At 40.3% G+C, this 5057-nt stretch overlaps 1 protein-coding gene across 5 annotated transcripts in view; it reads right to left on the reverse strand.

Moving 5' to 3' along the window:
* arhgap22a (Rho GTPase activating protein 22a) overlaps positions 1 to 5057 on the reverse strand; it is a 14039-nt gene that overhangs the window by 5394 nt on the left and 3588 nt on the right. For all 5 annotated transcript variants that reach the window (XM_032541616.1, XM_032541615.1, XM_032541619.1 and 2 more), the window contains 2 exons: positions 1488 to 1684; positions 635 to 722 (listed from right to left, as the gene is read on the reverse strand). In XM_032541616.1, coding sequence (XP_032397507.1) covers positions 635 to 722; positions 1488 to 1684 — 285 coding nt within the window. The remainder of the gene's footprint in view (positions 1 to 634; positions 723 to 1487; positions 1685 to 5057) is intronic.

The following is a 5057-nucleotide window of genomic DNA, read 5'->3' on the forward strand; positions in this document are numbered from 1 at the left end:
TTTCTTTCTTTCTTTCTTTCTTTCTTTCTTTCTTTCTTCCATCCAAGCAGGCCTTCCTGATTTGTTGTACATACTGTCCACTGTCCTCTGACTGTAATCAAGCCAACCCCATGCTGTCAAAAGCAGAGATGAATGAGCCGTTGTTGAACCCTCATACATATGGTCGTGGAAATCGCATCCTTTCTGCTGTTCTGCATATTTCATGCATGCGTTACGGATTGTGATTCATATGTAGCTATTAAGTTACTTCTGTTTTCAATCCATCACTCTGATTCTTCTAGATCAACACATGCATGTGTACACATAGAATATGACCTGCTGTATACAGTATGACAAGTTAAAGCAAGATGGAGAGATACTTTCTGCAATTTACAGCAAACCTGATATTAGGTTTAAGTTCTAGTGGTTGTGTTATATGCACTGATGTTGCACGATTTGGGGTTTCATCACCTTCTGAACAATAAAAACTAAAATATTTAAGTTTTGGGTATTACTGTATATCAGATTTGCTTCATCATACCTCAGGATTTAGTGTAACATTAAATTTCAGATACAAAAGGTTTGACACTTGGTACTAAACAGATGGACTCACTTACTTATTCACTTCCACAGAGTTCTCACCATGCCAACTCACCTGGAACAATTTCAAAAGGGTGACGTCCAGGCTCGTCCTGATTGGCAGGCAGCTCATTGACCTGACTACCCTGAAGAGGAATACAACCCTGTAGGAGAAAGGAGAGGAAGGCGTGAGATTGGCAGATGGAAAGATGGACTGACAGGGGAGGAAAACACGTGTATCAACGGTATTCAAGGGCCAAACGAGAAATCAATTAGGGGTTCTGGACTTGGATGTGTGGTTCATGTTGAACATTGTAGAGTTCTGAGTACATTGAGCTCTGGGCATCCGTCCAGCAGAGGGAGGTAATGATGATGGAGGGAGGGGTGACTCAGGGAAACATCTCTTCATCCATTTATCCCTCTGGTGCTTTCTGTACTGTGCATTTCCGATCCCTCCAACATAGAGAGGAGCAAAAGTCACCTATTAAGTGCTTACAACAGAACCACAGGGCAGCTAGTTACCATATTATCAGTGTGTGTGTCACACTACAACTTTAATGGAGAGGGTGGAATGTAAATATGTATCCAGCTATACTTTGACACAAAAATATAAGAGAAGAGCATGCAGCTTTAAAAAGCACGGTCACATGATACAAAAAAAGTGTTTAACTTTTTTTTACTTAAAAGTTTTACTTGAGGGATACAACATGTGTTTTGCTGCTTGATTTAAAAGAATCAATGAGCTATTTTCTGAGTCAGAGAAGAACACACAATAGATCGCCTGGCCCTGGGGGAAAAAAATACTAATCAGATAAATTCATGAAGCTTCAATATTTATCAGGCTTTGAAATGGAATAATCCAAACACACAGCATTGCAGCCTCTTGGGACAACAGGTGACATAAGGTAACTGTCTTGAATGAGTGTCACCTGTGCCTTGGTTTCATCCTGGTCCTTGTAGAAATACAAAGCTTCAGTCCTCAGGACAAACCAACGCAGTTGCCAGTTTTTCATGATGCTCCGTTGTCTTCTCAGCCAGCCTGCTTTAAGTGCTTTCTCCTGATCCAGAGGAGAGCAGGGCCTGGACACCCGAGACAACTCTCCAAGCACCATGCTCTTGGAACGTGCTGAATGGACACACACAAATAGAGATATAGTGAGGGAAAGGGGAGCTTGCAGGATTAAGAGCATCGGAATGAGAATGAGTTACATAAAAATAGAGGTTTCATTGGGGATTTTCTTTCTTTTTTGTTTGTTATTATTCTAAAAAATCACCCCCCAAAAAAAGTCTCTCCAGTGTACAGCTACCCACAGGCTTGACCATGCATCCAGATTTCCACTTAAATTAATCTACCAACGTCCATTTTGCCACGAAGACACCCTGCCTAAGATGAAATCCATAAATAGCCAAACTTGGAGACCTGGGCATCAACACCTCCACGTGCAATTGATTTGGCTTTCTTACCACAAGACCCCAGAATGTTCGATCAGGCTCCAACTGCTCCACGTCCATCACACTCAACACTGGTGTACCACAGGGCTGTGTGTGAGCCCGTTTCTCTACTCCTCTTCACCTCGACTGCAAGCCTGTGTACGAATCTAATTCCATATCAAGTTTGCGGACGACACTACGGTGATTGGTTCATCAGCAACAACGATGGACTGCCTACAGGGAAGAGATCCAGCACCTGGCCACATGGTGCACTGAAAATAACCGCTCCTCAACACCACCAAAACCAAGGAGCTCATCGTGGACTTCAGAAAGGAGCCAAGAGGCACACGACACCATCCACATCGATGGAATGGCTGTTGAGCGTGTCTCCAGTTTCAAGTTTTGGGGATCCACATCTCGGCGGACATGTCCTGGCAAACAACACCTCCTGCCTGGTCAAGAAGGCTCACCAGCGCCTCTCTCCTGAGGACACTGAGGAAGAATCAGCTTTCCTCAACTATCCTGGTGAACTTCTATCGCTGTGCAATAGAAAGCATCCTGACAAACTGTGCACAGTGTGGTATGGGAGCTGTTCTGTTGCAGAGCGCAAGGCACTGCAGCGGGTGGTGAAAACCGCCCAGCGCATCACCGGGACTCCATGCCCGCCATCGAGCACATCCAGAGGAAACGCTGTCTGCATCGAGCTCGCAGCATCCTGAAGGACTCCCTCACCAGCCCACAGACTGTTTTCTCTCCCCTCCGGCAGGCGTCTCAGGGTCCTCCGGACCAGGACCAGCAGACTAAAGAACAGTTTTTTCCCCAGAGCTGTCTTATTGAACTCTAATCCTCATTGATCCCACTCCCCTCATATAATGACAGACTCTCCTCCCTCCTCACACTGCCTCCATTTTGTTATCTGCAATATTATAAGTTCATCTGCACTGCTGACTGTTACTATAGTAACGACTGTTTACATCTGCATCTTTTGCACTACTTAATTTTTGCACTACTTACATTTCATTGCACTGCTGTGTTATTATTTTACAGTACCAATTGTTTACATTTACATCCGCATACCGTACTTTAACTGTAATATAATTCTTCCACCGCACTTTAATTCGGATAGTTTCGCCCAAACTTTACCTATTTCATTAGTATATTATGCTGTTTGCACATATCTGTAAAAAATTTGCAATATAGTAATATCACCAAATTCCTAGCTGTAAATCTTGCTCACATACCTGTTATCATATTTTGTATTCATAGGACAAACCCATCTGTAAAACCTGTTATAATAGTATTCTTTTCTATATTATTCATTACATATCCATGTCTTGCATTACGGAACCATTGTATATCCTGCACTTACTGCTATTGCACTTCTGGTTAGACCAAACTGCATTCGTTGCCTTACCTGTACATGTGTAATGACAATAAAGTTGAATCTAATCTAATCTAATCTAAATCCATCTACTCCATTACATTTTATTATGTGTTTCAGATATAAATGAGTGCATATATCATTTCCAATTTCCATGCGGTACAGAGAAGAGTTTTGCTTTGGATCAGGTTATGCTTTAACTCCTACAGACTGATTATTCCAAGCATGGATTATACATTAGCATAGGTATGGCAAATGAATAGAACAAAACAGTGACAGTAGAGGGATCTCTGGGGAGTCAGTGAGAGAGAGAGAGAGAGAGAGATCGAGAGAGAGCGAGAGAGAGATAAACAGAAGGCGGAGGGAGAGGAGAGAGAAATCAATGGCATCTTTTTCCTGTTAATTGCATCTTGCTTTCTGCTGAGGACAGCAGGGAAGGTATCTGCAAAGCTCTGGACTGAAATCTCTTTCCTGTTTCCTGTCTCTCTCTCTCTCTCTCTCTCTTGCTCTCTCTTTCTCTCTCTCACTCTTTTGCTTATCAGCTCTCTGTCTGGACTCCTCATTTTATTTCTCCACTTTATGTTCTGGATGTCCTTCATTTGCAGAGTCATTATTGCTAGGAAGGGAGAAGACATGAAACCATGTGAAGCAGTCATTAACAAAACTGTATGCTGACAGCAGGAGCAGGCAGAGCAGGATCTATAAATACAGCAGACATGGCACGTCTTGTAAGTCATCTTTTTAAAAAAAAGGCAGGAAATCTCAGAGAGGAACTGTTTTAAAAAATATATATTGTCAGCAAAGACTCTATTTAGTGTACAAGGATCAAATTGTTACCTTTCAGGAAATAACGTTACTCAAAGTGCATCACTTCATATTTAATAAATTAATATACATATGACATTAGTGCAACAGATAATAGAAACAGATTATTTACTTACATACAATAGTACACAAAACGGTTCAGCACTCAGAATTTTAGATAAGTAAAAGTACCTACAAAGTATAACATTTTCCTGTTAATTGTAATATAAGTATACATTAAGGCATAACATTGAAATACTTAAGTAAAGTAAAGTACCTCAACTGTGTTTCTAAGTACAGTACCTGAGGAAATGTACTGTGCTGTAGTTACATTCCACCATTGTAGGTATCAAAAGTGATAGTACTAATTGTGTATGAAAATGTCCCCAGACAGTGTTAGATTATGTCACATTGTTTATTAATGATTTTTTACTGTAGTATCTCACTGTGGTGTTTGGTTGAAGTGGAGTAAATTTAATTTGATTAAAAATGTATTTACTGTTGGGTAGATTAATCTATTGTAATGTGTCACATTTTTAGATCATTATACATTTTGTATATATGTAAAGTGAAGTTTTCAAATGAAATGGAGTAAAAAGTACAGTTTGTCCCTCTGAAATATAGTAACGTAGAACATCTTAAACAGCCTTAAATGGAAATAACTGACTACTACTACTTACTACTAGTACATTAAAATTGTACTGCACTTGGATACATGTATTAAGGTACATTCCACCACCATTGTAATTAGCCTTTGGATGTTCAAACCTGAAACTTACTTATTACCAGTAATGAAATTATTCAACTAATGATTAAATATATGTAATGATTAAACATCATTTACACACACACACACACACACACACACACACACACACACACA

The sequence above is a fragment of the Etheostoma spectabile genome, chromosome 17 (genome assembly GCF_008692095.1).
Source record: "Etheostoma spectabile isolate EspeVRDwgs_2016 chromosome 17, UIUC_Espe_1.0, whole genome shotgun sequence".
Taxonomy (NCBI): Eukaryota; Metazoa; Chordata; class Actinopteri; order Perciformes; family Percidae; genus Etheostoma; species Etheostoma spectabile.